Source organism: Catharus ustulatus, chromosome 17, assembly GCF_009819885.2.
Source record: "Catharus ustulatus isolate bCatUst1 chromosome 17, bCatUst1.pri.v2, whole genome shotgun sequence".
Lineage (NCBI taxonomy): Eukaryota > Metazoa > Chordata > Aves > Passeriformes > Turdidae > Catharus > Catharus ustulatus.
This window is the reverse complement of record NC_046237.1, coordinates 6966293-6983664: the sequence shown is the minus strand read 5'-3', so window position 1 is coordinate 6983664 and position 17372 is coordinate 6966293. Positions and strand designations below refer to the sequence as shown.

General features: G+C 51.3%; 2 protein-coding genes across 2 annotated transcripts in view; one reads left to right on the top strand and one right to left on the bottom strand.

Annotated features, from left to right (window-relative positions):
* Positions 1-6956, top strand: part of DNAJC5 (DnaJ heat shock protein family (Hsp40) member C5) — a 29896-nt gene extending 22940 nt beyond the window's left edge. The window contains exon 6 of the mRNA XM_033074703.1: positions 189-6956. Within this exon, the coding sequence (XP_032930594.1) occupies positions 189-292 (104 nt within the window). The 3' untranslated portion in view covers positions 293-6956. The remainder of the gene's footprint in view (positions 1-188) is intronic.
* A 1571-nt stretch (positions 6957-8527) lies between these two features.
* Positions 8528-9631, bottom strand: LOC117004161 (corticoliberin-like). Its single transcript, XM_033074704.1, has 2 exons — positions 9568-9631; positions 8528-9132 (listed from the first exon to the last, which is right to left on the bottom strand). The coding sequence occupies exon 2, from the start codon at positions 9106-9108 to the stop codon at positions 8716-8718; it is 393 nt and encodes a 130-aa protein (XP_032930595.1). The 5' UTR covers positions 9109-9132; positions 9568-9631; the 3' UTR covers positions 8528-8715.
* Between the last annotated feature and the right edge of the window lie 7741 nt (positions 9632-17372).

Genomic DNA, 17372 nt, shown 5'->3' with positions numbered 1-17372 from the left:
AATGTAATAAACATTCCACATGTAGAGTTGAGAGGAGTGCTGTTGTGTGCATACTGAAAATCAGGAAATTAAAGGAGTGTAAAATGGTGTTACCAGAGGGTTGTAGGGAGATGTGACTTGTGCTTACCAAAACATACAGTGCTGTGTTTGTTCCTTGGTGTGCTAAGCCTTTTGTCTTCGCTTTTCAGAGGCCTCAGACGCACCTATTGTGATACAGCCAGCATCAGCCACAGAGACAACCCAGCTCACAGCTGACTCTCACCCCAGCTACCACACTGATGGATTTAATTAAGTTAAGGAAACACTGTCATTAGAATGGATTAAAAAAAAAATACATGGCCAACTCAACACTAGAATCATGAACATTAGAAGTAGAGAACGGGGAGGGGGAATAATTCTGCCACAGTAAGAAGGCAGCTTTCCAACCTGCCGGAAATATTTTGTAATCCCTTCAGCCTTTTGTCACCTTTCAGTGTCGTATCTGGACGATACGTGAAGTGCTGTAGCATGCAGTATTTAAAGCAGTTTAGCTACGGTCTTATTTGTTTCTTCTGGTTTTTTTCTCCTGTTTTGTTTTGGTTTTATTTTTTTTTTTAATAGCATGTATGGAGTTATGTTAAATGTCTGTGGTGTAATGTATTGAGTTGTCACAATATCAGTGCGATGGAGACATTCTGCATTTTAAGCAGCAGTACTGGCTTAAAAATGAGATTTAGAAAGTGTCACAGAAGCCGCTGTTCTTCTGTACAGCTGAGCTGTCGAAGACCTTTAGAAGTTGAGGATTTTCATTTGGGTGCAACAAACCAATTCTTTCATTCCTCCTATTCCTGCGTTATTATCTAAGCAAGTTTACAAAGCCAAGAACCAAAATAATGCCAGTCCTGCAGAGCTGGAGTCCTCTCTAATGCTGGTTTTCAGCTTAAATAAATCTACCTTGAAAAATAAAAAGGGAGAGTTGCCAATCTTTGAACAGTAAATTGAACAGCTCGTTGTGTATGAGGCGATCTCCAGTGACAATGGAACCAAAACCAACTGGGAATGGGCTCCTGTGGTGGTGGCAGTGGGATTTCAACTCCAAGCACAATTCTATTGATTTGAGTTCAGTTGTTTTCTTGTAATGCTAAAGACCAAATAGTGCAGCTTTGTTTCTGAATGCATGAGAATCTTAAAGTGAAACTGGTTAACTGGCTGTCACTGAGCAAATGAGTAAAATGCAGACAGTAGGCAACAGCAGAAATGTTTAAAAACAATTGGTGTTTAAAAATTTGTTCTAATAATTTGAAACTTTAATAGGCAAGTGGGGTATTACATGTCTTTTTTTAAAGTTTTATAATACACTAATTCTTTAATTTTTTCATGAACATCTTTGTGGCATACTTAAATGGATTTCTAAGAACAAACCACCTTTCTTTGTGTTTATATTGTATAATTTGCACATTGTCTTGCATTTAGATTTGTTTACACCAGTGTTTCTCTTTTCCTCGGAACAACTATGTGGAAACCCTGAAAGGTTTCCTGTACTATTTTGAAACCAAATCAAGCCCCAATTCTGTTCTAGAAACTGTGGTTTACTGAGGTTAAACTGTTTAAAAGGCATTTTAGGCAGCTGCTGAATTGCTGGTGTATTGTGTTGTCAATAGTCCTGCTTTAGGTGATCCAGAGTCAGATCTAGAAGAGTTCCAGAGAACACATAGTTGGCACTTTCAGTGGGTAATTACAGCCTCGTTCATTTTGATCATTACTGTTTCATATCACAATGCCTCTACTGTCCCTTGTCCCCCCATCCCCCTGATCTGTTTTTCCCCTCTTCCTGTGGAGGGGCTGTTGGCACCTTCCCCCCGTGTCTGCTGCTCCCTCACCAGCTCCAGGTGGTGCTTTGGAGCAGGGTAAAGATCCACTGGTCTGCACAAGGACCACCAGGAAAGGACAGGGACCCAAAGAACTACTCTGAATATATTTTCCTGCTGTCTTTGCATGAGCAACAAGGTTGGAGCACATGAAATCTGCCATGAAACCATGTTAAATGTGCTGGGTGGGAGAACATGTTCTCCCCATGGTCTCAGTGCTCAGTGAGGAGTGTTTGCACACCCAGACCTTGCTGTGGCTGTTGGTACAAGCACATGTTTGCCTGCATGGGAGCTTGCTGCAATCAGCATGATTTTAGTACCACATCCACCCCCAAAATTCCCCAAAAAATGTATTACTTTTAATTAATGACTCAATTTCAGCAGCACAGTCCTTGAGTAATTTCTTCTTTGCCCATAGTCCTTACAGACCTGAAATGTGGCAGTTTAGTGCAAGATACTTTTAACTGTTCCAGACTTGGATGGCCTTGAGGACATTTGTCTATGATTTAGCTTGAGGTCCTTATTTAATTAATGTATTTCTTTGACCCCTTGGAACAAAAAGCCATTTTAAGGCTTAAACCAAATATCATTTTGTCTGTCCCTGTTTGCCTGAAGCCTGTTCTTGGTGTAGAATTTCACTCTGGAATATGGTGGGGCATGTGCAGGCTTTGACCTCTCCACATTCACTGGTTAAAATTGCCTGTATCTGCAAATTGTGTTCTTGATTTAAAAAAAAAAAAAAGTACTGATGTTTTTTGGCTTTGTAAATGAATGTGGCTGATTGGAACAAGTCAGTGAATGAGGAAGGGGCTGTTCCCTGGGAGCTGTTCCATTTCCTGTCCCTGTGTTCATCTCGGTGGATAACACAGAGATGGTTGTTGCAGAGCAGCTTTGCCCCCCAGTGCTGGATGTCACTGTTAATTTGGAATAATGCTCTAATTTCTTAACCTCTCTGGGCTGTTTCCACAGATGTAGAGAGGCTGGTGGGAAGTTGTGGCTCCAGGGATGTGTGTGACACACCTGGAGCCGCTCCACAGGCTCCTGACAAGGGAACTGAAATGTGGGCAGCACGTGAGGACCAGAGGCAGAACAGTTATCTGTGGGGAAAGATGACATCCAGGATAAGTTTGCAGTTTTAGTTCTTTGCTTAGCAAGGGATGAGTTTGGAGAGAGACTGCTTTCCTGTTGGTTCTGTCTGTGGGTGGTGTGTGAGCAGGAAATTACTCTGTTATGTGCCAGAGTGATGTTAGGTGCTCCAAGGGAAACTGTTCTGAGATCTCAGTTACAGAGAATGATGGGAAAACATAATTCTAGAGGAATATTCATGTTTTTTAAAGCTGTTTCAAGTTTGCCCATGTTACTGCCTAATCTCTGAGTTTAGGATTATTGTGTATTAGTGAAGTTCTCATTCAACTGTGCAAGGAAGTGATTTAAACATTCCTTCTTTAAAGCCAAAACTGTGTCATGGCACATAAGTACATTAATGCCCACTTTTCCTCTCTTGGAAGGGTACAAGAGTACCCCAGGCTCTAACACGAGTTGCACTTCATAATGGCCAAGTAGAATCCTAGTAAATGCAAAGTTCTGTTGGGAATAATGGTTCAAAATCTGGTGGAGAAGCTCAGATGGGAATTCTGAGCTTGGGCGAGGGGAGCTGCAGCATCCCAGTGCTGCAGCCTGACCTGGCTTAGTGCAGAATGTTTCCCTCCAAAATCAAACCTGAGCACTGTCCATCTCTGTCCAGCGTGTTTCCAGAATTAATACTTGGATTTTATTTATTTATTTGTTTCTTTAAAGTCGTATCATTTGTACAAGTTGCCTCCATTCCAGTTGTTCGGCCGCCTCCATCCAGCTCCTCCAACTCTCCAGCACTGATTTCCTTTGCACTTGTAGCTCCTTTGGGGTGAATCCCATCTGGAGTGTCTGGTGTTCAGGATATGATTTATCCCTCTGTTGCATGGAGAGCCATTCCTACCTTAGGAGAGGAGGAAAAGCTGCTGCTGAGAGCGCTCAGGTGCTGGCTGTCCCTCCTGGCACATGGAGCTGCTGGAAAAGGAGCTGCTGGATCTGCCCTGCCCATCCTCCCTAGGGATGGGAACATCCTAAACGCACTGTACTGAAGGGGCATTGCACCCCTTCAATGCCAGTCTCATTTTGTTAGTGATTTTTGTAGGAAATTCTTAAATATTTATCTGTATATAAATTGATGTGAGACCTCGGTGGCATCCCGTAGGGTGTCAGTTTTTGCTGGTCCCATGCAGTGACATTTTGCAGCCTGTTCCCTTTCTAGTCTTCTTTTTAGATTTGTAATCTTTTAAAACTGCTTTAGATATTAGCACTCCTGGTGTTTTTGAAGTGGGATCCTCTTGGAGGTTTGGAGGGGTAGAACTGAGAAGGAAGGCTTGGGCATGGCACAGAAGCACCCAGTCCTGCTGGGGGAGTGCAGCTCTCCAAACCCTTCCTGTCAGCCTGTAAACACCTCACAGGTGTAACCAGGGCAGGAGCCTGACAGAAAAACTATTCCTGTCCCATCTGTGAGGCAGTTTACTGGTGTGGGGGGACACCAGTTCACTCTGAGGGGCAATTCCAGAGCATTTGTACCACACACACTCCTTGAGAATGGCACCTACTCTCAGCTACTTTGTGCCCTTCTTCTGGTGCCCTTTGATCTTTTTGCCAGTTCTGGATAATTTAGGAAATTTATGCTGCAGGTTTTTTGTACCCAGTGCACCTGTGTCTTGGCATCGTGTTTAACAGGTCACTCTGGCAGGGTGGTCAGGGCAGTTTGCAGCCCCCACCTCGTGTCAGAAATTCCAAATGGTGTTTAAATGCGTTAATCTTGGAGCGCTGAACCGTAACTTCCCAGTTACAGTTTACAGTGTCAGGTCGATATAAACTTCACATGCTTCAGCATCTGGTGCTGCTTCTCTGTATTCTAGTGGAGATCATCTAGTTTGTAGTGTCTCATTGCACCAACAGCTGCTTAAAATCTCTCTAAAGAACCATAGCCAGTAGCTCACCAGGTAGCAGGAAATTTGTCAGTGTTCAGCTCCCGCAAGATCCGTGGTCCCCTCCACGAGCTGCCTTTGGAGGCTTACTGGGACTGCCTGGGACTCAGCAAGACTGCAATTCCCGTGCTCTTCCAAGGAGACACTTCCTTTATGAGGAGAAGCCACGAGAGGGAAGCTGGCTGTCTGATGTTTGCACAAGCCAAATGCCAGAAATCTGGAAGACGAACTTTCATTATGCCAATGTTATGTGCACAGTTTGTTTTGATGTTCAAAGAATAGATGCTGGGAATTTCTGGTGGTTATATATATATATATGTATGTATATGTATAGAGGAAGCTCTTATATAAACTGGCTGTTCATTCCCGAGTGCCGTTGTCTTCTCTGCTCCCTCTCCCAGCCCTGTGGGTGTTCTCTTGCAGTCTGTGAGCGATTGCTTGTCAAACCTTTCCAAAAATTCAACAATCTACTTGAATTCCATGTGCTGTCCCTTGCCCCAGCTCCTTTGGCTGAAACAGGGCTCTGCCTGCTCCAGCTTTCCTTAGGAGGAGAGAAGGGAGACCTGGCAGAGGGGCAGCTCTGGAGTGACTGGAACTTGTGCAGCTGCCACGTGGGGTGTTTAGATGTGGTTAATGTGCTCATCACTGAAGCTGTGATAGAACACATGGATTTGGGTTTTTCCCTAGTTTTCACCACATTGGACTCCCTGGAGCAGGGCTGGGTGAGCTCACAGAGCAAGGTCCACCCCGTGCTGAGGGCGTGGGCTGCAGCATCACGTGTGTGTATGTATGTATATATGCACATATGTATATATTTATACAACAGGTGTGCACCTTGGGTTTTTCTTTGGTGGTAAAAATGCGAGATTTGGCTCCAAGTAGTGCTCTGAACTCAGCCAGACAGGGGGAAGGTGTGAGTTTTGTGTGGCCACGATTGTGCTTCTTTGCTCTCAGCTGCAGGAAAACCCAAACCCGACCTGTGGGGCTGAGGGACTGGTGAGGACATGGTGAAGGAGCCTGTTGTATAAATAAATGGTCCTCGGAGTGGGAGCAGCAGCTCCTGCTCCCCACACCTTGCTCGGGCAGTTCCCACACGGGCAGCGTGGTGTTTGCACGGCCGGGCGCCATCCCTCCTCTTGCAGGCTGGTTCCACAAGGACTTGGAGTTACTGGAATTCCTACACCTGAAGCTGGCAGTGAGCCATGTGAAGGCACAACAGTTGTGACTGATGCACATGTGAGTCCCACCGTGTCCCTTCTAGCCATGCTGGACAGAGTCACCACCCTCCTCCTCCTCAGGCCGTTCCTGCCAGGGGCTGTTCCTGCCACGCAGCACACCAGGGGTTCCTGCTCCACGGCAGAAATGGGGGAATACCGAGGAGATTTTTGCTGCTGACACCGCTGAGGTTCTGTTTGTGACCATCACGGTTGATGAACTCCAACTTTGCCAATTCCAGCCGTGCTGTTTCCTTGCTGGATGCTGAGCTGATCACTGTCATTCCTTCCCTCTCATCCCACCGTGCCCTGCCTTGCTGGGGCAGGGTGTGGATGGGTTGGTTGGTGTCGCTGCTGCCATCCCAGGCGTTTATGTTCATTTTGCATGTGAGCAAGGCCCTGAACCGTGTAATTCCTCGTGGGGTTTGGTTTCCTGGCTCCTCTGTAGAGCCAGAGGGAGCTGAGGATGCCGGGAGAGACGCGCCTGCATTTGCACTGCACTTCAACTCGGGCTGGGGTGGGGGATAAGGGGAGCCCATCTTTAAAAAAGAAAAAATAGTGAAATAACCCCAAACCAAACCCACCACAATCGAAGTATAAATGCATCTGAGAAGCAATTATAATATAGACATATATCTATTTTGTTATGTTACTAAAGGACCATACTTTGAGTTGTCTGTAAGTAGACGTGGCTGTCTGAACCTCGTGGATTGTAACACTCGATACTACTGAGCTCCTGTACATACCCGCGGCGACGGCAGAAGGAATTATTTTCTGTTTTAGCATGGTAATTTGTGTCTTGTATGTCCGAATATAAACTAAAATAAAGATTGCTAAGTTATCAGAAACCACTGTTGTAAAATAAATGTTTTCAATGCAGAAATGCACATTGGATTTTTCTGTCTTTATTTGCATGGTGGAACTCAGCACGAGAGGGAGGGGCTGTGAGACAAGGTGGGGCTGGAAGTGGCGGGGGAGGGAGGTCACCCATGGGATGGGCACTGGGTGCAGGGTCCCTGGGGTAGGAACTGCTCTCCTGCACCCAGCGTGGGGTCTGGGCTGCTTCTGAACCTTGAAGTCCAAAGATCTTGATGTGATGCTGGACTCTGGCAGGTGTTTGAGGTATAAATGCAGGTTAGAGTTGGTGGGGTGGGAATTTTATGCTGGGCTGAGGGAGGCAACAGGAGCTGTCTCTACAGTAAGAATACCCTTTTCTGGAGAAACTTGGGTTATTGACACTGGGTTTGCTCCTGGTGTGGCTGGTGGAGGGAACAAAGATGAGTGGAAGATATGCTGAAGGTGCTACAAGACTGATCCAAGGCAGCACAAATCTGTCGTGCCCCCAGGCCCGTGTTGACCAGGGTTCTGTCCCTGCTGCAGGTGCCAGCAGCGGCTGTTCTGACTCTGGGTTTGTTCATTTTGCAAAGGTGAGTTCTGAATTTGATGGAGGTGAGCACAAAATTGTGTTTTAACTTGGGGTTGTCAGGTTGAACAGGGCTTTGAGCGACCTGATCTAGAGGGAGATGTCCCTGCCCATGGCCCATGTTGCCCTGGCAGCACCGAAAGCCGCCGGAGCTGAGCAGCCCCTCCAGAGAAGCAGGAGTGAGGTGCTGGCTCAGGCCAGATTGGTTCAAAGCTGAGACCAAGCTGCTCAACTCAGCTCCTCACCACTTCCCCACACCCCTGTCTTGGCATGGTCTGATCTTTATTGTGATTTCTGTCCCAACCCCACAAATCTCTGCTCCCTCGCTGTCCCCTCTTTGATGTCCCCAGGGTGCCAGAGGTCCTGTCCTGCCCTGTGCCCACCCCAGTCACTCACCCAAGGCTGGGATGGCCAGGCTGGCCTGGGGGAAGGATGTTGACCCCTGCTCTGGTCTGCAGAGTGCGGGGCCCTGGGACAATTTTCCTGCTTCCACTATGACCTGGGAGCCTTCCCAAACCCAGTTCAGTCCCATCAAGCCTGGCAGTGGATTGTGCAGAGTTGGGGTGGGAATGGCTGCTCCAAGCTCGGGGCTGTTATTGCAGAAGGGGGATTGAGGAGAGGAGGGCTCCATGGCCCAGAGAGGACACAGCCTGGGGAGGGGACCCCTGGGGGGGCTGCAATGCTCTTTGCTGCCAGTGTTTTACACAGATGCTCAACTTCCTCCAAGAACTGCCAAGCTCAGATGTCACTAAACCTTGTCCCAATTCCCTAGCAGTAACACAAAAATGTGCAGGCTTGCTGCAAAGTTGGGAAGCAGAAGCTTTTGGAGCCATTCACAGGGATATTGGAGAAGCCCTGGTTGGGTCTCAGGGTGCAGCTTCCAGCCGGGGTGGCACTACCTGCATCATTCAGAGCTCTTTACGCAGATGTTTTTCACCCAAGGAAGCATGTGGGATTGCTCTGGTGTTTTTGGGGCGACCTGGTTTGGATCCACAGGTTTATGACAGCAAGGAAGCATAAGAGCACAGCAGCAGGGCAGGTACGACTGTGACTTTAATGCACAACAGTGACACGCGGGACGCAGCGCCAGGAACACTGCCAGGCAAGGTGGGGACTCCCTGGGCACGGCTGCAGCCCACGGCATCCCCCCCGTTCTCCGCTCTGCCGTGGTGTCTTGTTACGGGGTCGGTCTCGTTCATTCCCCCACCTCCAAGGGCCCTCCTTCATTTCCCTATACTCTGCAGCAAGAGCTTATTGCTGAGCGCCTTCTGGGCCAGTCTCTCCTCCCGGGACATTTCCAGGAACTCGCGCAGGAGGTGGAAGGTGAGATCCAGCGAGTTGGGTTTTCCGTCTCGCCTCTTGCCGGTTTGCAGCGCCCGCCGGGCTCGGGGGGCCGGGGTGGGCTCTGCCCCATGGAACTGGCACAGTCTTTGGGGCAGGGGATCGGTGCCGGGGACCGGAGGTCTCGGGGCTCCCATCCAGGGCTCCCAGGTGAGCTGGGGGGGCAGGGTCAGCCTGCGAGACGGACCCCGGGGCCACTGCAGGGGCGAGCAGGTCTCCGAAGGCAGGAAGAGCAGGACGAGGACGGAGGCAGCTGAAATCATCCTGACCCGCATCGCAGCCACTCCGGGGCCAGAAGCCTGCAAGAGCAGTGTCCCCCCGCCCCGGACCCCCACATCCCCCCCGCTGCGGTCAGGGGTCACTCGAGGGGCTTCACCCCCTGGGGACCCCCTCCCCAGGGATGAAATTCCCTTGGGATGAAGCCCCACGGGACGGGATCTCCACCCCCGCCGATGGGAATCTCACCCCCCGTCCATGGGACAGGACCCTTCTGGGGACGGGACCTCCCGCAGGCTGGGATCCTGGGGATGGTGGGGGCACCCGGGGGACTCCCTCTCGGACATGAGACACCCTCGGCAGCCGGGACGGGACCCTCGAGAACCCTGCGAGGGGACACCCCATCCACCCCAGGATAGGACCCTCCTCTCCCAGCCCCTGGGCTCGGGATCCCCTCCTTGTGCCGGGGTTCCCGGTGCAGTTCCCGGTGCCCGTCCCGGTGCCCGTGCGGGTCTCACCGCTCTCCGGCGCTGCTCTCCGCTCCTCTCCGCTCCGCTCCTCCCGCAGGACGCGCCGCTCCGCGCCCCGCGCCCCGCGTTTATAGGGGCGGTGGGAGCCACGTGATGGGAGCGGGGCCGGGATCTGTCCGCGGTGCTGAACGGGGGGAGAGCCGGGGGGACGAGGGGACTCTGGGGGTGACAGTCCGGGGAACACGGGGCTGTGTGGAGGGGAGAGAGTCCGGGAGGCAGACACAGCGGTTCATGGGCATGTGAGACCGGGAGGGAGTTTTTAGGGGTCGTGGGGGGTGTGTGGGATGTGTATACAAACGGGCACAAGTGTTTTGAGGGGTGTTTCTGTATGTGTTTTGGGTTTTGGGGGTTCGAGAGGTGAGGGGGAGGTGGGCGGGGTGTGAGGTGTGTGTGAGTTCGTGAGCGCTCCCGACAGACCCTCTGTGTGTGACGGGGCGCCTGGGGGTGCAGCAGGACCCGCCAGCCAAGCCCCACACTCCCACATTGTTCCGGGTGGTGTTTCCTGGCACCTGGGCCCTGGACAGACACCCCCATGGAGCCCCCTGATTGTCTCGGGGCCAGGTGTGCCCAGGGCAGGGGGCACAGCGGGGCACACACGGGTGCGGGCTCGGCCCTGGGCTCTGCAGCGTTTCACGTCGCAGGGAAAGTTTTCCCGATGGCTCCTTCGGCAGTTGTTTGGTGAAGGCAGCCCCGGCTGCCTGCCGGCTCCTCCCAGCGATCCCTCTCCTGCTATCACAGAGATGAAGACTTCCCTGCAGAAGCAAAATGCGCTTCTGGAGCATGATTTGACACATCACAAAGGCAGATGTTCTTCTCCCGGCCTGATTCTGGCACAGACACACACCTGGGGGTGCATCCCGGGATCCAAGGGAGCATGCAAGGGATTCATTTTCCTTTCCCTGCCTCCCTGCTGGAGTCTCCATTGCCTGGCCCTCAGAGCTCAGCAATTACTTCCTTCACCTTGCAGAAGCACTGCTGTCTCTAAAATTAAAATTCCCTCCTGAAGAACAAACTTAAGAGAAGGGGAAAAAGCAAACCAGCCCACGTTAGGTAGAACTAGGGGATGAATGGCAAGAACCCCTCTCATCCTCCTCCATGGCAAGAACCACATGAAAAATAAGGGCTCTGCAGAGTTCTGAGGGTCACTGGAAAGAACTCAAGAGGTCTATGGGGATGGCAAGCCCGGGGGTCTCTAAGCCCCCCCTAGGTGCAGAATAACTCCCAGCAGCAGCAGAGCAAGTGCTGGGTGGGCAGGAAGGGGGAGCAGCTGCCTCCTGCTGGCTTTGTGAGTTTTAAAAGTCCTTTTCTTCACTGAATAATCGAGATTCTGGGTCATTTCCAGTGCTCCACCAGAGCCTGCATTTCTCCCTGCCCCCGTGCCTGACCCCATGCAGTCCCCTACCCTGATACCTGTGCTGAGCCTGGCACTGCTGCACTGCCAGGAGAGTTGTCTGTAGCTCCCAGGGCATCCCCACACCTGCTGGGGGCTGAGGGCAAATGACACCCCAAAATCCCATGAGGAGATGAAACCAGCTCCACCAGTGACTGGAGCCTAGCACGGGAATGGAGCTGCCTCTCCTGTGCTGCCTGGCTGCTCCTGCACACTTTTAAATCTTCTTGAAGTTATGCTAGGCCTTGGTGGGTCCAAGGGGTCCAGCTCAACAATTTTGGCCGCTCCCCTGCACGTGAGGCTGGGCTCTCTGAAAACCCCTTTCTACCCCATCTCCTGAGGCTGCTTTGCAGAATCAGCACTTGGAGGGGCCGCAGCGGAGATGCAGCAGGAGGGGCTGGTGCCCAGAGCATCACTCAGGGGTCTTTAGGGGCCACCTTGTCTCAGAAGAGTGAGCCAGTCGCTCTGGGCAGAGATTTCTGCTCCTGCGCTGCCACTGGAATGGCCGGGAGCAGGCACAGAGGGGCAGCTCGGTTCATTCCTTGCCCCCATGGCCTGCACTGTGGTGGGTAATGTTTGGCACCATTTATCATTAGGATTAGTCATTTAATTGTAGGAAAGACAGTGATTCCGACAAGTATATCTTGGACTTGTGTTTTATTTAGGAAGCTCAACTTGAAAAATTAAAAACACCTTTTTTTTCCTGCTCCCTTTATAAATTACTGACACATCCAGTGCTGACAGGCCCCGTGTACTGCCTGGGGATTCATTATCGCCACTTTTAGGGCTGTCACTCTCTCCTCCTCTAGTCAGGAATGCGAGGAGCGATGTGTTAATGATGCTTTCAGGGATGCCAAACTCACCCCTGGGCTGCGCTCACTGCACACAGAGGCGCAGATCCGGATGGGAGTCGGAGAGGTTCCTAATTAGGTGCTTTTGATACTCGGAGCCTCCTGTCACATGAGCAGCAGCTCACACGCGGCAGCTGCTGCATCCCGACCGTGGCAACTTCAGCACTAACATGTGGCCGAGCTTCCAGCAGCTTCTCCTGAGGAACAGGTGGGATTTGCCAGGCACTTTCCTTCCATTGCTCCTTGGGGGCTGACACCCACCTTGGCCCTTCCCCATCCTCACGGAGCCGTGCCAGGGTGCAGACGAAGCTCTGGTGCCCCCCTGCTCCCTGCTGTGCTTCTCCATGTGCTGGTGGAGGCGGTGGCCATGGGGCTGGTGGGGGCTGGTGGGGGCTGGTGCTGCCTGTCCCGCTCTGGAGAAGGCATCTCATGGGCTGACGAACCTGAGATTGACCCTGATGTTTCACCATTCTCAGGTTAGACAGTCCTCGAGGTGCCCCTCACTGGGGCAGCTGCCGAACCCCCTGCCTTGTGCCTTGTGCCTCACACCGTGTACTTGCCCAGATCTCCCAACCTCTGAAGAATTTGGAGGAGATAACAAAGAAGCAACCCCTTGGCTCTGTTTTTAAGGTGTGGCTGTCTGTGGGACCCACCCAAACCTCCTCACATTTCCCTGCCTGCTTCCAGGGAATCAAGGAATCACAGAACCATCTGGGTTGGAAAAGCCCCCTGAGATCACCAAGCCCAATTGTTCCCTCAGCGTGGCCAAACCCATCACTAAACCGTGTCCCCAAGTGCCACATCCACACTTCTTTTAAATCCCCTCAGGGATGGTGACCCCACTACTGCCCTGTGCAGCCTGTTCCAGTGCTGGACAACTCTTGTGGTGAAGAAGTTTTCCCTAATATCCAATGTAAACCCTTCCCAGGTGCAGGGGTTGTTTCCTCTCATCCTGTCACTTGTTACCTGGGAGAAGAGACCACCCCACCTGGCTACACCCTCCCTTCAGGGAATTGAAGGAAAAATGAATGTTAAAAGCTTATTAATCACAATGAATGAACTTAGTAGGAAACTGACGGGAAGGGTTTTCCCAAGCTCTATGCAAGAAGTGAGCGAGCCTGGAAAGCTGTCACAAAAATCACAGTGAAAGGAATCTGCGATGTTTTCAGCCCCTTTCTGGATTTCTTACTTTGCTTGGATCCAAACATCCTCACACTTGTGTGGTGGGGACTGAGCCAGATGAAGCTCTGAGTACTCCACACACAGCCAAGACTATTCAGTGGAGGGATTCTCGATTTCCTTCAGAGAAAAGGAAGAAAAATCTTTCCGACAGGAGCAAGGGAATTGTGGAACCACTGCTCAGCTTTACCTTCTCCAGTACCTCCACTGGAAATTTGAGCAGCTTTGGGGGATTTTAAGGTTTGTACAATAGTTTGCAAAAATGAAAAAGAAGAGGAACAAGCCAATTAGAATTAGTTTTTCCAAGCGAGGTGAGGTTTTAGTAAGTTTGGTACAGAGAATAAAGTATGGCAGAATCCTCTCAATTGGCCCCAAGAAGAACGATGGAAAATACTTCTAAAAATAGTCAGGAATCATTTACAGAAGGAAGAAAAAGAAGGTGCAGGGCAGTGCCTGCCTTACCTGTGAACCCAGGAACAGCTCTCCTGCACTGCTGGCAGCCCTGGCCCCTCTGGCCTGCTCTCCTCCCCCTGCCACCCCCGTCTTTTATGGCCTTTCTTGTAACCCAGCAGAGCTGAGCAGGGCCACAGCGAGCTGCCACGCTCTCTGCTGGCTTCCTGTTTGCTCACCGAGCGGCTGCGGTAAAATTTCCATTACACGCTGGACAGGCAGGGAGGCAGAGAGAAGTGAGGCAAAAAAATGAAACCCCAACACGACTCTGTGTTTTAGTGGTTCTCTCAACTCTTTTGAAAATGAGAAAGTGCTGTTAGATGAGAAGGGGTGCCCTGCCTGTGGGAACTGCAAACCCTTCTACAGCCTCGGTCCAGCTGCTCTGGGTTCCCCATCTCTGTCCCTAAGGGGATAGAGAGGTCCTGCTCCTCAACTCAACAAGAAAATCCTCCTTTCCACCCCTCACCCAAAAAAATGTTTCCCAAATGCTGCCTAACTGAATGGAGCCACAAGACAAAGCTCTGTCCTGCTCTGACCAGAGCCTGTGGGGTTGTCTGCATCTCCCTTCACTCTGTCTCAGCCAGCAGATCCTCCAGCGATGCATAACCCAGAGAGGAAAGATCTGGAGGAGAGCAATTTATTTCAATCTTCCATTTATCCTCAGTGTGTGCAGAAGTGCTGTTTTGGCTTTAAAGTAGAGGATGGCAAAGGGAAAGGAGGAAAACTGCCTGCCATGAAAATGTGGAACCTGTCCAAGGGTCCACGCCCATCTGGATCAGCATCTGTTGGTCTGGAGGGGAAAGACCCCACGGCTGGAACGAGATGAGCTCTAAAGTCCCTTCCAGCCCCTTGTGGGATTCTGTGATTCAACAAAAGTAAAATGAAAACTCATTGCAATGAGCAGGGACACCTTCCACTATCCCTGGTTGCTCTAATCCCTGCCCACCCTGACCACGAACACTTCCAGGGATGGGGTAGCCACAGCTTCTCCGGGCAGCCTGTGCCAGGGCCTTGCCATCTGACAAGGAAGAATTTCTTCCCAGTGTGCAATCTAACCCTACCCTCTGTCAGTTCGGGGCCATTCTCACTTGTCCTGCCCTTGTTCAAAGGTGCTAAGGTCAAATAAAGTCTTTAAATATCTTTGATGTTTCTAAATGCCTCTGTGGTGAGTGAGCTTGGCCAAGGATCACTCTAAGCAGCAGATGGCTTAGGTGAGTTTGATTTAAGGTGCTGCTGAAAAAGTTTCCGTGGCACCAGTTAAACACCTTTATGCGTGGCCTGTCAGATATATCGGCTGATCGCTGTGCACAACTTGAACTTCTCGTTCAATAGCTTCAAAATGCCCCATTTTTCACCACTGTTTCGATACTGACTTCTGAAAACACGCCTCTGGTAACAAAGCAGAGTGTTTGATGCCAGCCCTGGCAAATCACCTTGTTTATAATACATGGAAATTCAGCAGCTTTTAAACAATTGGTCAAGACTGTGGCCTGCAGAGCCCATGGGCTGGACATGCCAGGTCTTGAAGGTCTGGAGAGCCATGACACGCTGCTCACCCAGACCCAGGTCTGGGAGGTGACCTTGACAGCACAGCCCACTCCTGCAATGAATTGCCAAGTTCTCAGATGAGTACTGGGGCCAGCACATGGGTTTCAGCCCACAAGGTCTGTGTCTTTCTGTACAGATAGCAATCAAGCGGGTAACGAGTTCAAAAGGAAATTGAATTTCTCTTCTGACCCATTGTTCCCTTGGCTCCTTTCCAGCCCCAAGAAGCCCACAAGGGGCAGCCCCCAGTACTGCCATTACCTCAGGCAAGGAGACATTTCATCTATTTCAGAGAAAACCGAACCCATCTGCTGCAGAAAGAGAAAACATAACCCGAAAATCCTTGTCTCAGGTGTTCCTGCCTCGAAATGACTGTGGTTGCTCTTTGATGGTCAAGCAGACATTGTTCGCCTTCTTTTTTCTGTTGGCTTTTTTTTTCTGTTGGTTTTTTTTTTTTTAACCGCTCGGATCTATTTTTAGTGATGAGGGGATGGTGCTCGAGAGGCTCTGCCATGGGTCAGATCAGTGGGGGTTTGGGTCACTCTGGATGCCAGGAGGTGAAGCACAGCCTGCCCTGGTGGTCCTGCCATGGGACCCCAAAGATGGTGAGGGGCTGCAGGCACTGCTGAGAGCAGGGGTCTCACACAGGGGGCTGGGATTGTGATGATGGCAGGAGGATGAAGGCACTGCCAGAAGAGGTGGAACCCTGGGGATAGTGGGGGGTACAGCTGAGCCCACGGGCACCTTGTGACAGCAATAAATAAAATACTTTGGGGTTTTTTTGTCTGATTTAACGAGACACCTGGAAGTGCAATTTGTAATGAGGGAAAAAAAAAAGTGGTTTTTTTTTTTTTTCCACTCCTTTTCTCTGGTGTCTCCATGTTATGAAGGAGGCATTAGTGAGTGTCATGATGTGCCCGGCTGGGCTGGTCAGCAGCAGGTGGGAGCAGGAGCAGTGCCTGTCCCAGGCAGGATCTGTGCAGTGCTGGGCTCAGCCATGCTCAAAACCCACCACTTTTCCCCTCTTTTTTCAACTTGAAAACATGGCGTGACCCTGGCGGGCGTGAAGAGACCGGCTGCATCCCCCACTCTGCTGTGATGAAGCCTCATGGCCGGGGCTGCTCAGAAAGCTTTAGATCAGTATCTTGGCAAGAATAGAGTGGTTTTTGTTGTGTTCCACCAACCCAGCCCATGGGCCAGCAAGGCCTCAGAGCCTCGGGCTGGGGGGGCAGCGAGGCACAGGCGGAGGGAGGGAGGGAGGGAGGGAGGGCAGGAGCCGCCTGCCGCCCACGCAGTTTCCGACGTGCTGTTTGCTACCAGCAGTTTGTCACAAACAAAACAAATTCTGTCTCGTAGCCCTGAAACTAAATTTGGTCTGATAGCGCTGGCGATGGCGGTGTGAGGGAGAGGAACGCGGCGGGCCGACAGGGAGGGTGGGCGATCCAAGATGGCGCCGTGGCGTGAGGGCGATGGCGGCAGAGGGGGCGGAAGTCGCCAGAAACAGCGTTTGGGGATGAACCAGCCATGGCTGCCTCAAGCAGGCACAGCAGGGGAGGAGAGAGGATGGCTCCATGTATTCCAGTGGCAGGAGCAGCCCACAGGGTGGGAAGGGAGGTGATGGCTCCATGTTTGCCAGTGACAGCGGCAGCTGCCCCGTGCCAGCTGCTGGCATGGGCACAGGGCTGGTTTGCTGAAGCAAACTAATCACAGAAACATAGAATATGCTGAATTGACCCACAGACCATGCTGAAGGGACTGATCAGGATCATTGAGTCCAACTCCTGACCATGCACAGGACACAAAGTCACACCATGTGCACAAGAGCCTTATCCAAACCCTCCTCGAATTCAGACAGACTGGGCAGTGCAGATGTAAGTGAAAATGTGGCTCTATTGGGAAAAGTGTAGATCTGAGGCAAGAGAGGGATCTGCTGAGGAAAATTGGTGACTCCACTGCTGCCCTGGGCTGCCTGTTGCAATGTCCGAGCATCCTTTCAGTGAAGAATTTTTCGCTAATATCCATTCTAAACCTCCCCTGGCACAATTGTTTCCTCTTGTCCTGTCGCTTGTTACCTGCAGTCAGACACCAACAGTGCTGGGGGAGAGGAGGTGTTTTGCCCCCCAGAGTAAGTGACAGGTGGATATCCCATCCTGGAGCATTCAAGACCAGGTTGGATGGGCTTGGAGCAGCCTGGTCTAGTGAAGAAGTCCCTGTCCATGCCATGGACCCGGTGACCCACCGCTGCTGACCTCTGCTCCAGCCTAAACCCCCCATGCCTGCCTGTCCTCCCATATTTGTGCTCATCAGCTCTCCTTCCACCCACACAGGGAACTATTTTTAGCAGACACTAATCAACTGTCAGCATTGGCTCTGAGCCT